This window comes from Nelumbo lutea, chromosome 4, assembly GCF_056320005.1.
Source record: "Nelumbo lutea isolate HS-2025 chromosome 4, American lotus-T2T, whole genome shotgun sequence".
In the NCBI taxonomy this organism is placed as follows: Eukaryota; Viridiplantae; Streptophyta; class Magnoliopsida; order Proteales; family Nelumbonaceae; genus Nelumbo; species Nelumbo lutea.
In genome coordinates, this window is record NC_142687.1 from 20,307,055 (window position 1) to 20,325,792 (window position 18,738).

General features: G+C 37.3%; 1 protein-coding gene across 4 annotated transcripts; it reads right to left on the reverse strand.

Annotated features, from left to right (window-relative positions):
* Window positions 1-27: 27 nt before the first annotated feature.
* LOC148854453 (uncharacterized) lies at window positions 28-12,714 on the reverse strand. 4 transcript variants are annotated; one of them, XM_088941828.1, is made up of 10 exons: window positions 12,544-12,714; window positions 9,582-9,661; window positions 9,242-9,418; window positions 6,149-8,952; window positions 5,904-6,049; window positions 3,486-5,564; window positions 3,284-3,332; window positions 2,932-3,179; window positions 2,178-2,309; window positions 28-292 (listed from the first exon to the last, which is right to left on the reverse strand). In XM_088941828.1, the coding sequence occupies exons 4-10, from the start codon at window positions 8,822-8,824 to the stop codon at window positions 58-60; spliced, it is 5,565 nt and encodes a 1,854-aa protein (XP_088797954.1). In that variant the 5' UTR covers window positions 8,825-8,952; window positions 9,242-9,418; window positions 9,582-9,661; window positions 12,544-12,714; the 3' UTR covers window positions 28-57. The 4 variants fall into 4 exon arrangements, with proteins under 4 accessions (XP_088797954.1, XP_088797952.1, XP_088797953.1 ...); XM_088941826.1 differs by adding an exon at window positions 10,118-10,186 and having other exon boundaries at window positions 9,242-9,661; window positions 12,544-12,708; XM_088941827.1 differs by having other exon boundaries at window positions 2,178-2,285; window positions 9,242-9,661.
* Window positions 12,715-18,738: the final 6,024 nt, after the last annotated feature.

Sequence of the window (18,738 nt, forward strand, 5' to 3'; positions counted from 1 at the left end):
AGTGCATGCAGGAATGGTGATCAATGATGAAAGGGGAAAGAATCAATTAATTAATGATCAAAGTGAAAGACATTGTACCCCCTCCGGAAGATTTCTAGGCATTGGATGAGCAGTAACATATCTTTGGGGGAAAGTTTTCTGTGCAGTTGATGCTGCATCAGAGGATGATGAGGTCTCTGCCCCATCGGCATGGCTCCGGCCGTGGAACTTGGCAAAACGGTTGATGACAGAAAACCTCTCCAGATCCTGGCAGTCCACTCTTAGATCTAAGATTGATGCTCTCTTGTCCAATCTGCATAATCACAAGAATTAAATTAATAAATAGGAGAAAAAGGAACCTGAAGGAATACAAGAGAACCAACTTCACTTCCATGAATACTTGTTTAACCAATGCCTGATGCCTGATGAAAAATAAAAAATCTACTAAGGTTTAGCTTTAGGTTTCAGCCTTCTACAAAGCTTCTGCAGAACAAAAGTTAGAAACTTGAAATGTTGCTCCTACTCGTAACTGAAACTAATGACAGACCACCATAAACGGATAAAGTCAATTCAAAGTATTATTGCTTTGGAGGACATGCATAGGGTGAATACACACACAATGTCAATAAGAATTAAAGTTTCATAAGAATTGCAGTTGACATCCAGTCTCAGTAGGCAGACTTCTACTTAATGAAGTTTATTGAACTCGACCAGAAGAGTCCAAGAATATCAATAAGCCAGCACATCATTTTTTGACCTTTATATAGACCTCAAAGAAGTCCTAAAGTTCTCTTGAAAAAAAGGTTCACCAAGCCTGATTTAACAAGTAATTATGAAGTCCAAAAGCAACTAACTTCACTAAAAAATCTAATAATTTTTTCATTCTGATTAGTTAAAGAAAACACAAAAGAAATTCACAAGGGAATGCATTTCTTAGCACACATTATATGTTCTAATGTCCTCAAAGCCAACCAAAGGTACAGGTCTAAAGGATCAAGAAGGTAATCCCCAATTGACAGTTTGTCAATTAATTCCACAGAGATAGATTGCCCAACCATTAGGCTTTAAAAGCTACAGAAACTGTTGAACTAAAAATGGGGCTGCAAATTCAGCACCTACTAAGATGGGAAATTTGAGGCTTTAAAAGCTACATAATCTACTTTCATACGAAGATTGCATCCTCAATGAAGCAAGTGATCCAAGCTATAAAGTACCACCTAGTAAAATTATTACGATTCTAAACATACAGAATTGACAGGTCAATGAACCATAGCAAAACTCTCAACTTTCAAGCACGAGAAGGGATTACATGGCTAACCAACATCAACAATATGCAATCCCCAGAACTGACCTATTTTAAACCGTCTCATAACGGTATGTATGAGCAACCTTAGAACTAAATTTTGTCTGAAAAATATAAATGGCATAGACTACAGCCTTTTCCAGGTAGAAGCATGTTGTCGGGATTAAATTTGCCGATTTCTGGTGTTGTGAACAATAAAGGGACCTTTATGGCTACCACATCAGGTCTGTGCATGTAAGAATTAAGACCATGACCATCCAATCTCTTTGGCATGAGCCATCCAGAAAATTTGCTCCTAGTATAGATAAGAACAAAGTCCCATAAGACAATCTTACATAACACTTTTTCTCTTTATGGCATGATATATATTTCCATTTGCATCATGTTCAAATGCTACAAATGTTAGCATTTATGAGAACACCTTCTGTAGATAAACATTTAAAGGCAGATTCATATCTTAATCCATTGACCATCTGTTAACTTCTTATCAAGTTGGCAATTCAATGATGCTAGTTTATTTATCAACCAAAAGAAAATGTTTCAGTTTATTCACCTGCAAATTTATCAATATGCATATGAAGCTTGAGACAAAATCTAGAGAGTGCATACAGTGATGTACAAGTATAAATGTATAATACTAAAAAAAACTTAAAGAAGATGAATTGCAGTGTCACAGAAAATCATAAACACCAGCAATAACATCAAAACCGAAAAAGACTAGGAACAAAGAATATGGGACATAATGTGAACTAAAAATATGAAAATATAAGTAGATTATGGCATCATTAATAAGTTCCTTGAGGCACATTTGACATTCTGACCTAAAGAGTAACAAAACTGTTCCAGAAAGAAAAATAAGCATCCATAAATGCATAGTCTGGAACTTGAGTTTTACCTAAATAAGTCATTCTCTAGTTTCCTTGCTCTGCCGATGAAGCCCTCCACAGCTTTAGAAAAATACTGATCACCAATTCGCTCAGAATTCTTTACCTTTTCAGATATCCTGGATAAAAAGGGAAAAGAGAAACTATATTCAGATGTAAATGTTTCTTCAACAAAAACCCGCAACACATACAAGGAATGGATTTGCCAACTGGGAAGTGAGCTTTCCTGAATGACCAAGGAGTCTTACACATGGCAAATTAGTTTGGAGCTCAAAAGGAATCTTCAACTACCCTCCCCACCGAAACAACTTGCCATTTTTGCAAACTAAGCCCTACTTCACCTGACTAGTGAACCTTTTTTCCATATAGGGAACAGCTTTGCTATTAAAGTTGTTTCTTTTATTGTTAACAGTTGATTTATTAATATGAATAAAAGAGTAACATGAAAAATAGAATGCTTATGCCCCTTTTGTTACACTAGCCTTGGCTACTCAACCCCAATTTCTTTGCTAATCAGGTTGTTTAGTGAGCTTCCTTGAAAAACCAAGGAACCTTACATGTGACAAATTATTACGGATCTCAAAAGAGTCTCTGACTACTTGTGCCAACAACCCCACCCTATGATCATGTTGGACGATATGGACAGTGGGATTGAAATATGTAGCCCAGATTGTCCCCATTCTGATGAATGGCTGGACATGGCAGAAAGAGCAGGTATATTCACATCCTTATTGTTAATTATGAAGCTGCAGAAGTAGTTCTTACGTGTTCGCCTTGTCAGGGGGAGAACGTGAATCACTGCCTGAGGAAGAGATCAGGCTGCAAGCATCCCCTAGTGCCAACCGAGCAACATAGTATGTCACACTTTCATAGTTCAGAGTTACATCTGCAGAGAGAAGTGCTGCTGGTGCAGGGCGAAGAAGTTGTTGCAATAACTGTGTTGTCAATATAAGCCTTCTCCTTGGCCGAACCATTGGTTGTCCATCTTCAATCATTTCAGCTTCATCTTCCACCTACCATCAGGCATGCATCCATTGAAAACCATGCCAGATCTTGCAGATATTGAGGAGATATATTAAAAATAACTTAACTTACAGCCATTCAATTATGAACACACCTTTTCAATCAGCCGATTTGCAGCTCGTGCCCAGTCTAGTTCACATATGCTGTAAATAATGAAATAACTTGTACATTAAGAAACAGATATCGAAGAAATCAACCTCCTTAACAGGCCTTTATAAATAAGGTTAGAAATAAGATGATAAAGCACAATTAAAAAAAAAAAACTACTGAAATAAATTTCTAATTATTATAACCACCTGGTATTTTGAAGTCTATGGGAACCTTGGGTAACTTCTTTTTGCCACGATTGGAGCTCCAATGTTACACTCTTACGCTTCTTTGGTCTCACAACAGATAAACTTTGGTCACTGGCATCTGGAAGCACTATTTGAGGAGACAAGTGCTTGCTTGCAACCAAGGTGGTGGTTGTACTTTGCCAAACGCTACCAACCTGACTGGAATCAACCATACTCACTTGCTCTGTTGAAGCATGTGTAGGCAAACTCTCAGAAGGCTTTCCAAAAAAGAACTGCTGTGCAGCAGTCTTTGCAGTTTTCCATGCATCATACATTGGCAGCATCTGACCATTTTTTAAGGTTCCATATTGCTCAAACCAGGAGGGTGCCATCTGTGGGCTAATCTGGGAATGTTCCCGTTTAGTAGATGCTATATTGAGATTATTAGAATGACTTTGGGAATCATTTCTACCAAATGTGACAATATCATGAGAAGATGCAGACTGGGAAGATGTATTGTTATTCTGATCATCTCTTGCCTCTGATGAAAAACTAAGCATTTTAGTATCTCCTGAAAAAGAGCTACGCCGAGCTGCTGAATTCAGTTCATTGTCTACAGGATCCCTGAACACTGGATTGTATCCATATAATAATTGCTGCCCTGACTTAGAAGCTGCCTGTTGAGCATCCGCACCATAATCTGCTCCTTTCAATCTCTTCACACCCCTCATACTCGGGTCTGTCTCCACACCTTTCATGGCTTGCATTTGGTGCAGTAAGGAGTAGTTTTGATGCAGCATATGAGAGGCTTTCAGAGAACGACCAAAGGCTTCAATATCTTTGTTCAAAGCAGCAGGGTTCTGAAGGGGCGCATTGTCTGCCTGGGAAACCAAAACTGGATCTTTCCCATTCCTTCCTCTATCAACTTCTTGCTGATGTGGATGAGAGAACAATGGCCCAGAAGCAAGAGACTTTGCATCTGAGAATTGCTTAGCTTTGAACTCTGGCCCTTGAGACACAGGTGCTGTCTGTTGAGCCAGCCCAACCTTATCAGAGGTTATTTGTTTCCAGGGACTCTCTTTCCTTGGTTGATCTTCCACATGAGAAAAGCGTTGAGAAGTACTAGAACATGTACCAAATTCAGAAGACCTATATCCTCCTCTCTTAGTATCTTGTTGACCTGGCTTTTGTGAAGTCCATGAAGATGTCTCCAGATTACTATTTGATGGATTGGACTGGAACACGTTAGGAGAAACCTTGTGAGATTGGCCACCTGATGAACGTTGATTCCATGCATTATGCAACATTGTTGAAAAGGATCCCTGCTGAGACATGTTTGATGTAATAGAAGGCTGAGAGACAGGCACAGCCTCTGGAAATGGAACCTGTTGGCCTGAAACTCTTAGAGGCTGGGATGTATCTGCAGGAGGGGCAAGGTTGAAAGGTGACACCCTGCTACCTGCACCAGAACCTGATGATCGAGCAGATAGATCAGATACCATGCCATCATGAGAAGCATCTGCCTGTGTAAAATGGGAAGCAAGTCTATCAAAAGAGACATTAACAGACTGATCTTTGACTGCTTGCCCACTTGCACCAGACATCTGCTGATTCTGAAGATTTCTCGGATACGGCAAAGATGTAAAAGCTTTAGAGAAATTTTCTTGCATGTTCAAATGGGAGGTTTCATTGCTAGGTTGTCCTGAAACACTAGATTGGTTGTCCCAGTTTTCCTTCTGATTTATTTCATGAGAAAGAGGCAAAGACTGCACCGCAGTAGTTGGAGCCAACCGTGCCTGACCCTTCTCTCCCATCTCTGGATCAGCATGCTTTGAATTGAAATCATTAACTGTTTGTGAGGAATTCTGAGGGGAGAAAGCATGGTTTGCTACAGGCAGCCTTTGAGAAGGTGGGGCCAACTGCAAGCCAAATCCTTGAGAAGTAGAAGATTGATTGGACCGAAGATGAGAAATAGATTTGTCAGAAGCTTCTGCTTTAGGCATCTCAGCTGAGGGATTGCAGTCAGAAGAGTTTAGGGGCATCATGGCATTATGCTCCCTTGATTGGTCCACCTTATGGAGAAGCTCAAGCATATTTTGACTGCAATTGTCAAAATCATTTAAAAGTTAACAAAGTTGTCATATGCAATAATTGCAAGATGGTAAGATAAAATGCATCAGAGAGAAAAAGATAGAAAAATGACAGAAAAGTTGTTAAACATACAAAATAATAACCAAATCAGTAAATATAAATCTAAAGCCATTCATAAATTGTAGAAAAATAGACTGCCAAGGTCAGCATAGTTGAAACTTAGTCAGCTTAGAAGTTACACATAAATACCTCCAATGAAAGCTCTGACAACAGTTATTATGCCCAATTACTATAAGGAGTAAGTTACTAAAGTTCAACAAAGGAGACTAATCTCAGGTCCTTATTTACCTTGTCTGAGCATTCCTGTTTGGAGCATAAAAAACAGTTGATCTGTCGAAGGAAGAAGATGCATTAGCCGCATAGCCAGGAAGAATTCCTCTAGAAGGTACATCATCTGGCCTTTTTATGTTTCCTTGAAAATCAGGTAACTGGCCCTGCAAACAGAAGACCATTTAGATTTGCTAGCCAAATCAGAAAATTTAAGAAAAGATGGTTACCAGTTACCAGAGTTATCCTAATTTTGAAAGTCCAACCTTTTCAGTATCAATGGCATTGTTAGGAATGTGACTAGCAAACTTTGACTGCCCAAAATATCCTTGTTCATGGCTTTTTAGTCCTCGAGTTACTTGCTGGGACAGGACTTGTGAATGTGTGACATTTTTCATGCTGTCAGCAGGTTCCATATTAATCCCAAAATTTCCCATTGGATGATACTGAAACCTGCGAAGACTAGGTGCTTTTCGACCAGCTGGACCTGATAACTTTTGGTTCACTCCAGCTGAAGAATGAGAATCACTTGAACTTAACCACACATTCTCTCTGACAGAACCTCCTGCAACAGGATGTTGGGATTGGCTAGAATTATTAGAAATCTCCTTCTGGTGGCAATTCTCTCGATTCTTTTCATATGATTCACCTGACACCCTGTCAGAGTTATTCATCAATGGTTCTGAAACACAAGGAATCTTGTTAAGTGATTGCTGGTAGTTTCCACCAGTCTCGTTTCCTTTATATCTTGGAGAAGAATTAATGGTGGACTTCCCATAATCAAACTGATGACTATTTAGGACATGTTGATCAACCTCCCGATTGCTTTTTCCAATGGTTGAATTTGGTATAGCAGTAAAATTGTTTGTATGAGAATCTCCTTGGTTGACCTGTTGAATACATGCTCCAGATTTTGACTGCTCTGGTCCACCAGTCAAATTAGGAAAGGAAATTGCCACATGATTTCCATCAGCCTTCCAAATATCACCACTAGTATCTCTTTCAGACTGCATGGCTTTCTTACTGTCATTGCCCTGATAATTTTGTGCAATATTTTTGTTCTCACGAATTTTTAATGCCGTATCCCTACTGGTTGATAAGGATTCGTTTATATTCCATCCATTTGACTTGTTAAATGGATGGCCACCAATGTTATATGATGATATGCTCTGTTGATGGCTCCAAGAATCCTGCATGGTCTGACCATTTAATTCTGCACCTGCAGAATGTGCAGCACTCTCAGACTGACTGTAAAGATGACCAGCCCAAGCACCACCTGAAGAATTTTCCAAATGCATAAGCGGTTGAATTTGCTGACTACCTTCAGAAAGTGGTCTTTGATGAGGACTTCGATCTAACCACTTGCTACCTTCTTTAGGAGACTGCTGAATTGATTCACGAGAGGAATCAAGTCGCATCCTTTCAGTCTGTTCAAAAGGAAATTTGATGCTTGATTGCTGAAAAACAGAAATATTACGACTACTAGGACTCACATTGGCATCATCAAACAACGGGAAAGGTCTTGAAGTTAAAGAAGATGCAGCCTGCAAGTTGTTATCAACCCAACTCTGCTGCTTCTCACTGTTATTAAATACTCCTGGCTGATTTCCAGCTGACAGTTCAGTCTTTTGAAAATTCAAGCCACTCCATTCATCTTGCATCCCTGTGTCACCACTAGAAGTTTCTGCTACAGCGGACTGCATAAGGGCACTCCAGCTTCCGCTTTGAATGGAAGGAAAAACATTGACACAATTTGAACCTTCCATTGGACTCCCAAAGCCTACTGTGACCCTGCCAAAAGAACCATCACAAATATTGTCATCTGTACTGAACAAAATCTTCTCTTCTGTGGGATCTAAAGCAACAAAACCCTGAGAAGGGCCAGCTTGTGTTGTTGCTTTTTCCTGCAAGTTTCCTGAACAACCAGCTTGCTCCTGTCTCCCTTGGAATTCCTGCATTGGTGCAACCCTTGGCAGGGAATGCAACTGTTGGAAATTACCTGATACACCTTCACTACTCCCATGAATAGGAAAGTTCCCAAACAAATTCTTCCCTTGGAATCCCTGTTTTGAAACTCTAATGCCATCCTGCATGGAACCCTGGTCTGTAAATAAATCGCCCTGAAAGGAGCTACTAAAGGTTGATGTCTGCACTCCAGTCTTCTCTACTTGGTTACCACCTGCCTTGGTCAAAATATCAGCTGAATCATGAGAAATCCCTTGGAGATTAGAATACTGACTAAAATTTCCTCTTGAGCTAGCAATGGGAGTTCCATACAGAGACTGGTCAAGCTGTTGAGGAATGAACCCCATTGAACGCAGCCCCTGACCTTGCTCATTTGTGAACATGAGCCCATTAGAAAACCCTTGCAGAGGAGGTCCTGTGCGCTGCACAATGTTCATGGTACCAGCCATAAACATTTGAGAAGTACTTGGTGCTACTTTGGTTTCACCCCCAGTAAGTTCATTCGTCCACAAATAGTTAGATGGATCATGAATTTGAGTTCCATTGACCATAGTTGGTAGCTGATCAGCAGAAGTCTGTTTTGCAGAGAGATGATTCATCGAATTTTGTTGTCTTGCTTCATTAAGTTGCTGCTGCCTTTGAAGTTCTTGTAGTTGCTTCAACATGATCTGTTGTTGCCATAACTGCATGTCATTAAAACCAGGCTGCTGCCTCGGTTGAGGTTGCGGCATGCCTGGTTGTTGTCCCCTCATGAGCTGCAGTTGACCACCAAGCAAGTCAAAATTAATAGGAGCTTTAGCAGTTCCTGCCCTTTCTGAAATTCTGGTTATAGCAGAACTTTGTGCAGGAGCATTACTTTCTTGTGATTCAAGGAGAGATACACCTCTTGATGCTAAACCATGCCAACCTGAGACAGTATCCTCTCCTTGAAACTGTTCCTGATTCTGCCTTGTATGGAAACCCTGATTTCCATGCATAACGCCATTCAGACTCAGCTGCTGGCTTCTAGATTGGGCTTTGGCAAAATCATGCCTGAGAGTTAATTGTGTAAGATTTGTGCCAAGTGGCACATGCAAAGACTGACTGTTGTTTCCACTCTCAGGATCTGCAAACACCAAAGCAACAAAAATAATAAAAATTGTGGACCAGGAAACATGTGAATTTCCACATAGGTGTTGCAAACTTATTTAGATATATTTTTCCTTTGTTGGAGTTAGAAAATGAACAAATGAAAAACAAAACAAAGAGGACCAGAATAGTCTAATGAAGACAACTAAATCATTAACTGTAAAAAAAAAACAAAAAGAAAAGGAAAAGGAAAAGAAAAAATATGTGATGGAGAATCCAACCAAGCAAGAGATACCATCCACTAACATGATCAAAAGCATTGGTACCTGACTGTTGTATGTTGTAGTTCTTTGAATTGGAACTTGGAGGTGACCCTATCTGCCTTTGATGTCCAGCCCAGAGGTTGCTATTCAGAACCGTCCAATTCCCACCTCCAACCTGGAATTGCTGCTGCCCCTGTGACAAATTGTCTTGCTCAAAGAAATTATGTACCTTGTCTCTGGCTTCATTTCCGGGCATAGATAATCCAGATTACAAACTTCCAGCAGTCAATATTTGTCTCAGGTAAAAACCTACCTTAGAAGGTAGATGATGTGAAGCTCAAAACCTTTTTGTTCTTATAAGTCTAGCAAAGAGCAAATATCCAGGCAGTCAGACCAGTAGTACCTAATTTATGTGGCTTAGTACTTCTTTGTACATATCAATGGGACTGCAAATGCTGTGCTCCGGACCCTCAAAACCTCATCCTGAATAACATAGGGGCAGATAATTAATGTCAAACAAATACTACATGCCAACTAGCATATTCCATGAAAAGTCGTATCGAGACAAATTGGTAAATTGTGAGACAAATGCAATTATCATATATCATATTATTCTAAGCACTTTCTTGAAATCTGGTGACTCAACTTCCTGAAGAAAAAAAAAAAAAGGATTGATGGTATTTTCGTAACAATAGTGATGCATTTTAGAAGTTATCCAAATATCCAATAATTTTGCATATCTTTAATATTTTACAAGTACGAATCCGTTTTGCAACAAGATTTATATGCAACTAAGAAAATTGGTTAAAGGTCAAGTTTAAGGTCACCGTGTCATGACAAATTTTCTTCTATGCAACTTACAGAATTCTGTAGGTGCAGAAGATGTGTGCCAACTCCCAATACTAATAATAGGACGATTAAGTATAGAACTAAACCTACCAATGAGGGTTGTGTGCACATGTTTTTTCTTCATGAAGCAATCTCCCATCAAAAGATCAAAGAACAATCCTGCATGTAATGGGAAGAAAACCTCTCAACAAAAGATAGGAGTTGCTTTCATATTAAATTACCAAATCCAATATGTATTTGTAAAAAGGGAAAGGGAAAGAGGAGTAGGGGGAAAAAAAGAAAAAGAAACATAGAAACCATGTCCCCACCATGGTTGTTAAGGGGTCAACTAGGTGACTGAGCAGCTAAGCACCCTTTTTTGGAGGGGGCTGAGTTCTCTTAAAAAGGTGCCTGTCTGTGTAACAAAGTAACTGCCTAGATGACAAAAATTACAAGACAGGCACCTTATTTTAACTATATTACTATGGGGTGCACATTATTTTTTTTTTATCAGATGGGGTGCACATTATTAGCATGTCCTTTGACGCATTTTATCATGTATTTATAATGTATGATTTTATTTTATGGTTCTACTGTTGAAAACCATAAATGCCAAAGGTTAGGTCTGTATCCAGCCCACCCTCCCAAGGCCCCAGGTAGCTGGGACCAATATTAGGTAATGGCCTTTTATTGAGAGAGAGAGAGTGAGAGAGAGAGAGAGAGAGAGAGAGCAAAACAAAATTTGAGGAGAGAGAATAAAGAAGAAAAGGAAAAAGGAGTTCTTTTTATTTTTCTTACTTTTTCCTGCAAACTCTCTTTCTCTCTCCCACATTAAACAGATGAAAGCACTGCAGTCTGCTCTGCTTTGTTTCATGTTTTTCTTACATGGTTCTTAATTTTTTTCTATTAAAAAGTCATAGCCCTCTTTAGTTGCTAATAGTTTTTTTTACATGCAATTCTTCTATAAATACTTAGCATAGCACTTTTTGTATGGTGAAGGTGGGATATGACCCTGACTCAATGGGAATTACATCAACAGACTTTACCAGCTAAGGTAGTTGGCACCTATTATATTGCAATGTTGCATTTGAAATATCAAAATTAATATACTTAAAATGCTATTGTCTTTGGGTATGATGGTTTATCATTTTTATATGAAATTCATTGTTATTAACAAAGAAATTGATATTTTTTCAATTTGTTTGTTGGTCGGTATACAAAAATAGGAAATAACTTAGAATTTGGGTTTTCTCTTTGTCAAATTCCATTGCCTAGGCAATTAGGTGCTTTGATGTTATCTTGAATTACTAACTATGATCCCCACCTCCCTCTCATGCCCCATTTATCAAAGTGGCAGCTACTAAAACCTAGATATCTAAAAAGAGTTTTCAATTTCTCAAGCCTCAAATCATCATAACTAGCAGTTACAAGAATGGACCATAAAACCAGAAAAAATGCCATGATTAAACAATGAAAATGGGTAAAAGACATAAACACATCTCTGCAACAATGAAATGCTTTTTCAGAAGCACACAGAAACATATGAGAGAATAGAAACATCTGAACCATGCAAGGAAAGCACAAAGTATGAATTTTAGGAAGTAGGATTCTATCTTGGCATAGTAGAGACACATCTTCAAGTTGGAAATATCAACCTTGATGCAATTTATGAAATATATATATATATATATATATCAACCTTGATGGAGGAAAACTGGAAGATGGTTTATTGACAAAGTTGAAAGCTCCATTATCATAACAGAACTTTGGATTATGGACCTGAGCCTTGCTTGTTTCTGCAATTTCTGGTTTTTATAGTGAGCATGTTAAGCGTTTCCATACGTACATACTGACTAACGAAATTATGTAACAGTACATTAATTTCCTATAGTTGAACGAAACGATTAAGGCATGAGACATTCGTACAGAGAAATGATGATCTTAACAGGTAAAATAATCCCATAAAAATGGCGGCATCCACATAAACAGAAAAAAGTGAACTCTAAGCTACTCAAAGGTGTCTTAATTAATGTACAAAATTAACAAAAAAGTGTTTCATTGGTGAAATTCAGGCACAAAAACAATAATCAAGTACAGAGAATATTCTTTCTATCTATCTCTCGTCCAAGTAAGTTCGTGTAAAAGCAAGAAAGCCATACACTTCCTGCATTTATAACTCCTAATACGGCCCAATTCCCACGACCCAAATACAGATTCCACTCACAAAGTAGCTAAAATTTAAAATAACCCCGAGAATGCTAAAAGGAACATCAGAAAACTAAAACCTTCAAGGAACATACTTAATTACTAAGCCCCTGCAGCTCCAAAACCAATTGCAGCGGGATCGAAGAGGACATACACAATTCAGACTCCAATTCGAGATTGAGAAGAGAAAAGAGACAAAACAAGAAAACGAGCTGGAATATAGATTCCACCCAGCTCAGAAACCAAAATCTCAGAGAACGAAGGTCCTAGGTCTAGAAATGGTGATCTGACGGGGATAATTAGGGTTTCTGTGAGGTTAGATGTGTACTTACTTGGTTGTTGAAGGTCTTCTAATGGATCGAAGTTCAACCTCTGTAATTTTGTTCGATTATACTGTAGTTAGGGTTTCCGTCAATGAAGAAGAAATGGCCCTCCCCTTTTTCGAGCTCTGCGAGAACGAGGTTTTTCAGACCAGGGCAAAGATAAAGTGATCGAAATAGTGCGAAAAATTCAACGAACTGAGAAACAATACATAGGTTTGGATCGAGCCTTAGGTTCGTACCTCGAGGCTAACTGGTTTGGAATCCGAACCTCGGCGTATTATTTAAATAAAAATAAAAATAAATAAAAAATTACCGAAGTGGGTGCTAATTCGGTTCAATATTTCAATTTTCCGCAATTTGGGTTTGAAACAAAGATTAAAAAAAAAGAAAAACCTCCCTACTTTTTAGGCTTCCCTCTTCCCGCCGCCCAGTTTGGCAAATAGTGTGATTCGATGCAATTGAGGGACGAGAATAAAGAGACGACGGGCGGATGAACGCTCGCTATAATAGAAGGGGAGCGGAGAGGACAGACGACAGAAGAATTAATTGAACAACTAATCTGTGCAACTCTCGGATTCTTCGCCCCACAGATATAATAGTAGGACCCATGAGCCATGAATGGAAATAACTAATAAGCATTACGTGACGAAGGTGAACGTGTCTTTTCCATGGACTCCTCTCAATTTCTCATCTCAGGCAGGAAAATTCAAAATAGCATTGGGCGTGACGATCGTTACATGTTTGAAGAAATGATGGCAAACAGCAACATCATGCAACTCGTGGGGTCTTTAAATGCATCCCATATTGCTGTTCGTGCAACGAGGGTTTTTTGTTAACTAAGAGCTTGTGCAACTCTTCGCTTTCTTGGAAGTAAGGTGGAACCCACGTAAAAAGCATGTGCAATTTTCACATTTTTTGGTTTGTAGTGTGTATTTTCATGAATATTGTATTATTTGGGGGAAGAATCGAAGGATACAAAATATTTTCTTATAATTACTTGGCTTAGGCTCGATCTTGCAGGAGAGTGTCTTTCGTATGTATTGGAAGATGAAGTCTATTCAGGATGGCTGTATGGTTGTGATTACGTCGGAAAATTTGTCAGAATCGGTCACTTTGGGAATGATTGAGTGAACACGGTGTCAATTCAGGCAATCCCCTAAACTTGGATTGTGACGAGCTGGTCAGCTTGGACATGCTTCTAGGTAGCTGGACATGCTTGATTGTCGAACTTTAAACCTGTCGTTGACTTGATTCACCATGAATTGGGAGTCGCTTAAAACCTTAACATGCCTCACAATGACCTCCTTCTAACAAGGCATAGTCTAACTATAAGGACTTCATAATCAACTTCAATCTCTTATGAATTTAACATACATATGCAAAAATATTCTCAAAGTGTAGTTGAATGTTATGTAAGAAAAATTGTTGATTGCAAGAGATCCGGGCTCATTTATATCAAGCTACATTAATTGTATAGTGTTTCATCAATGTAGTTGAATGAAATTGACTCGGACAATTTTCAAATTAATTAAAAAAGAAAAAAGAAAATGATGCCATGTTGCATTATAAGAGTTGCACAAATATAAAAATTTAGAGGTGCAAATCGAGCCAAACCAGGGCCTGGCACGACAGTCCGTGGGTCGTGCCAGGCTCGGTACCTGTAGTTTTAGGTCTACAAGTCGGGCTAAGCCAACCCGACCCACAAACCTAATATAATATATATTATATATCTTATATATTATATATTATATAATATATTATATTATATTATATATTAATAAAATTAGGGATGTAAACGGATTGCATTCGAATTGGATCAAGTAATATCCAAATTCAAATCTAATTAGAAAATTTGATATTCGAATTCCATTCGATATCTAATGGACATTAAAAATTAATATTTGAATCCGATTAAATATTTGAATATTCGATTCGATCCAAATTCGATTAAATAATTATTTTAGGTAATTAATAAATATTTTATTTATATAAAGTATATAAATATATACACTATTTATATAATTTAACTATTCTATATAAAAATTATATAAGACATTTAAATATTTTATATATTATATATAAGAATTAAATAATTGATCAAATCCATTTATTTATCGAATCAAATCAGGCCATATCTGAATTCAAATCCAAATAACTATTCGGTATGAATAGGATATCCGAATTCGACCGATTAGATATTCAAATTATTCGAATTCAATACGATTATATTGAATCTCGAATTTGAAATCGATATACTAACTTGTTTAATTATTGTATATATAAGCAATTGTATAATCAAAATTCATATAAAATTTAAATTTTAATTTTTTTTAAATAAATAGCTTTGGCCCGGTCCACGTCCTGACTTGGCCCAAGGACCAACCCAGCCTACAGCACGACACGACACAGTATGGGCCCACATAGGCTTGGACCATGGGTCGTGCTGAGCCAATCCCCCAAGTTACCATAGGGAAGGGCAGCACAGACCAAGACAGCCCACAAGCTGGCCTAGCACAGCCCACACCTTGAACAAGCTGCCTGCAGCACTGTTTTACATGATTACATCTCTAGAAAAATTGGACTAACTAATAACAAAACAATGTTAGGTGAATTTACATCTACGCCCCACATCATATCCCAACCATGTATTGAGAACATCTCCCACTGACAACTTCGGGAGATGTTCCCGGTGCATGCTGACATGTGCATGTGAGACGCCCTCAGTGGGGCGCAGATGTGATCTCATGTGAGACACAATGTTATTTTGTGTCATTTATCATTAACACATGAAAAATGGGTTTGCACATGTTACTTCATTAAGCACATTTATTGATAATCCACTAGCAACAAAACAATGTTAGGGGATCTCTTGTTTTCACATTCTCTATTATTTATTCAGAATCATATATGAAAAAGAGTTCAATTATGATATTAGAAAGACATAATAGTAAAAAGAACTTACAATCAATCAATCAGTATCACAAAAGAGATGACCAATCAAGTATTATTCATCAAATTTCAAAAGGGGTGCTTTGATTGGACAACCTCTTTCAATACCATATATTGTTTTCTTGTATCATAGATTTTTCCGTGGAAAAAGTATAAGATTTCTTTTAGATTTATATGTAGGAAGTGGCACACAACTAAATTAATGTTATTGCACAATGCAGTATTTAGAGGTGAGGAAATATTACACATTGAAAGTTATATTTTTGCACCCCCCTCTCTCTCAATCTGAATTACTATTATCTTAGGGGCTTTTTTTTTTTCAAAAATTAATCAACTTTGCTAAATTTTTAGGGATAAGTAGACTGTACTCCCCTCAGAAATCTGAAAATACAGCTACCTCTTAATCTACTAGTAGCCCCCCTATAAATTGTATCTTGCCCATGGATTTGGCATCAATCCACCCCTAGGGTGGAGCTAAGATTTCTAAGGATGGACTGAACAGTTAAAACCCCAAATTTTTATAAAAGGTTTCATTGTATCCCGAAAAATGAATTTGCCTAAGTGAGGGCAAAATACATTTTAAATGCAATGTCTTTACATACTCTTTAAGGCTTCAATATCTCTTGCTAAAACTAATTTCCTAATAAATTTTGTAATGTGCCCATAAGAGATTCAAAGCACTGTTACATATTGTATTACATACCAATTTTCGAAATGGGCAATATGTGTAGTATCGATTTTCAGTGAAATAAATGGAAACTTGTTACTAATAGATTCAAGATTTATAAATCTATCATTTATTAGAATATTCTTATACTTTCACTCTTTTTTTCTTACTTGATTGGCCTATGATTTATTGCTTTTACACTTAGGATTTTTTTTTCATAATTTGTTTTTCCTATTTGGGGGCTTGGTTTATTTTATTTGTGAAAAAAAATGGTATAACTTTATTATAATTTCTAAGGTTATTTATGAAACTTAGAGGAGGCATTAAGTTTTTTTTTAGTTGTACTATTTTTCATTAAACTTATAATACAAAGCCTTAATAAAGATTTTCCAATATACAGCTCCAACTACTTCATTATCGTCGTCAATTCGTCATCGCTTTCTCCATTGTCTATTTTCCGTCAATGTAATGACTACACTTTTCTGTTTGCTTGAAGCCATTGTCAATGACTTCATCCACCTTATTTTTTTCACACTCTTTCTCAACTACAGATAACACCACTCTCCTGGTGCCAATTTGGGGATTGGGTCCCACCTTACCACTGGCCATGTCATGTGATGTAATGGACTAATGGTCGTTAGATCAGTAATACCAATGAGGGAACTATTATTCAAGACAACTCAAGGTCGAGTTTGTTCCTACTTTCAATTAGGGCTACAATTTGGATGGGCTGAGGTTAAGCATTTGCTAAAAATTAAATAGGCCTAGCCTGAGAGAGGATGAAAGCCTGATTCAATGCATGGTTTTGAAAACTGGACCAGACCGGAAAAAAAAAAATTGTCAGTTAGGTAGTCGATTCTGTTTCATCATAAAATTGCTTTTTAGTTAAAACCATTAATTTGGTCAGCGATTCGTTGACTTGAACAACAATTTTTTGCCTTTTTTTTTTCAAGTCAGAACATGCTATCCACTTGAACCAGTCGGTTTGACTATTCAACCCAGGAATGGAAATAAATAAGTAAAAATGGTGACCAGATGGACCGGAGATAAAATCATGCACAGTGAGCTGGGCAACTTATCAAGAATGAATATACCAGTGTTCTGTACACATGGGACCAACACCTTATGTATATAACAGGTTGCCCAACCCGCTGTGTATGTTCTAGTCTCTATTTAATCCAAATTTGTAAGAATCATGTGCATTATTTTTGCTCTAACTAACAAAATGACAAATAAAATATGGTGAAATCAACAGTACTCTCCTCCATGTTTCTCAAGAGAATCACAAATCCCAGTCTTATAATCAATCAACCAGCATTATAAAAGTAGTAGCCAATTATGCATTCATGTGGGCTTTCATGGGTTTTTTATGCCAGTCTTTTCCGTATAATGTCTTTTGAACATCATAGATTTTTCCATTTCTAGAAAGCATGTTTAAACAAATGGAAAAGAAGAGTTGTATTAGTGCACGTCTGTTTCGCAGAGCACCCTTTCGATTTAATGACATTGTAGGCATGACGACAATGGAAACAAAAATCCAATTTATGCTATATTGAATTTATTTACATTGATGATATGATCATGTTTTATTGGAATTCAGTGTTGCAGCTATGCGCCCAAGGTTTTTAAGATCTTGGGTGGAACAGTTCAACAGTTCGAATTGAATGAATGGCCTATTTTAACAAAAGATAAAAAATTAAAAAATTAAAAACAATCAAACTGTTAGACGGTTCGACCACCCAGGTCAATAATTTAGTTAGCATATTAACCAAATCAATGATCTTTGATAAAATAACAATTTTGAGATAAAATAGAACCGATCGATTTTTAATTTTTCCAGTCCAACCATCTGGTCCAGTCCGATTTTATAAACCATGATCACAACAAATGCGAGCGGGAGGTGTGTTAATAAACTTGTCATTTCCAATTAACAAAGAATGCATATAGGGCGACATTATTTTAATCATACTAAGATTGATGACTATTGGACAAAATTCTACTTCTTGATGATGGAGGTGAAGTGCATTTTATAGCTCGTTCACATTTTGAGCATATCAAAGCAGCTTTGATACTCTGAGACAGAAAAGGTTTTAGGTGTCATTAGCCCTAATTATTTGCATTTAATGTGTTAAAAACATTAATAAACAATAAAGATCATATTATACAATGTGAGTTCAGTTTTGCTCCTCACACCGAACTTATAACACTCCCGGCTGTGCATTGGAAACATCTATGCACCCTTTATGTTTCAATTCATGGAAAATGTTTCCAATGCAAGGATGGGAATGCTGTGAGGTCTGTATGAGGAGTAATTTTGTGAGGAGTAAATCCGGATTTGTACAATGCAATAGAAATCATTAGTTTAAACCATGTTTGAAAATGTATCAATACAAATATGATATTTTTAAATATAATTATAAATGCAAATACTTTACTTTTTTAATAAGAACTTGTAACTTTACAAATAGTATCAACACCTTTGTATGATGCGATACGTATAATATTTTAAAGATTATTGGTCATAATTTGCCTTGTACATATTTGTATTTACACTCTTCTCAAATTATACCTAGGCTCAGTTTGGAAGG

What these genes read in the sequence shown, in the direction of transcription:
- LOC148854453 (XM_088941825.1), bottom strand. Translation starts at nt 9,434, where the DNA reads ATGCCCGGAAATGAAGCCAGAGACAAGGTACATAATTTCTTTGAGCAA. An exon ending in AACAGGAATGCTCAGACAAG is followed by an intron (nt 5,565 to 5,903) that starts GTAAATAAGGAC and finishes TGACAATTGCAG; the next exon opens with TCAAAATATGCTTGAGCTTC. An exon ending in CATAGACTTCAAAATACCAG is followed by an intron (nt 3,333 to 3,485) that starts GTGGTTATAATA and finishes CATTATTTACAG; the next exon opens with CATATGTGAACTAGACTGGG.